General features: G+C 48.3%; 1 protein-coding gene across 1 annotated transcript; it reads left to right on the top strand.

Moving 5' to 3' along the window:
* Positions 1 to 186: 186 nt before the first annotated feature.
* Pmar_PMAR014278 (hypothetical protein) lies at positions 187 to 715 on the top strand (the record flags this gene model as incomplete). The annotated part of the gene is made up of 5 exons (XM_002782045.1): positions 187 to 224; positions 274 to 411; positions 472 to 536; positions 579 to 673; positions 698 to 715. The coding sequence occupies 5 exons, from the start codon at positions 187 to 189 to the stop codon at positions 713 to 715; spliced, it is 354 nt and encodes a 117-aa protein (XP_002782091.1).
* Between the last annotated feature and the right edge of the window lie 243 nt (positions 716 to 958).

Genomic DNA, 958 nt, shown 5'->3' with positions numbered 1-958 from the left:
AACCACAACCGAACGACGAGATTCTAGCCTTCTTCCACTGCCCTCTTGCTCTGTAGTCGCCTTGGTCGGTCCGGACAGTCATCATTTGCACCGTTGTAGTTTTCCATATCGCTCTCCTTGGCTAATATGCAGTCATCATTCCTGTTCTCATCACTTCTTCTCCTCCAAGGACTATTTCACTTAGTCATGGCAGGACAGGACTCTCAGGATCAACTTCTGGGAGGGTGAGACCTCCGTAGTCCCCGCTCTACCTTCCTATGATGGTCGTTCTAGATTCACTGAGAAGGTATCGGTTCCTGAAGAGTGCTATGGTCCCAGGGGAAACCTTCGTCTATGCGCGGATGCCCTGAAGGAACAGGCTATCCTCATGCAAGTCCACGACCAAGTCATGCATCGTCTCCAGCAGTCAGGGTAGGAGGTTGCTCAGTGACTAGCATTCTTACAAACCTCATTCCTGTGTGCCCCTCCTAGATACAGCGGCATGCTCCCTAATTTAGAGTTGAAGCTGTTGCAGTACGCTACCCAAGTGGTTGCAGGTATGGTCTCAATACTCGGCTAGCAATGATATCTATCTTCAGGTGTCAATCACGATATGTGGGTTCAGCTGCTACCCCATGAACAGATCGTCAAGATTCGTGTCTACCAACCATTATCTCCCGCGGAAGATTGCCAAGTAACCTCCTTGGTCTTGCTTTAGGGCGCCAGGGAGATGTAGTTAGTCGTACATGACGACCTACTTTAAGTCCGCTCCGTTCTAGCGACTCAGTTTTTTACTACAACTCGATCGTTTTTCACAGTCTTCACAAGATAGTCATCGTTAGCTAGCGGTATTACCGCATGCTGTCAACGAGAGTTTGTCTTTGTTGATTTCTAGTAAATCAGAGGGTGGGGATACGTTACTCTAACTCACTACCCAACATGTATCGTTGTTCTAAGCCTTGGTGGCTATAAGGCTCAT

Source organism: Perkinsus marinus (genome assembly GCF_000006405.1).
Source record: "Perkinsus marinus ATCC 50983 genomic scaffold scf_1104296940502, whole genome shotgun sequence".
NCBI lineage: Eukaryota > Perkinsozoa > Perkinsida > Perkinsidae > Perkinsus > Perkinsus marinus.
This window is presented reverse-complemented; position numbering and strand designations above follow the sequence as displayed.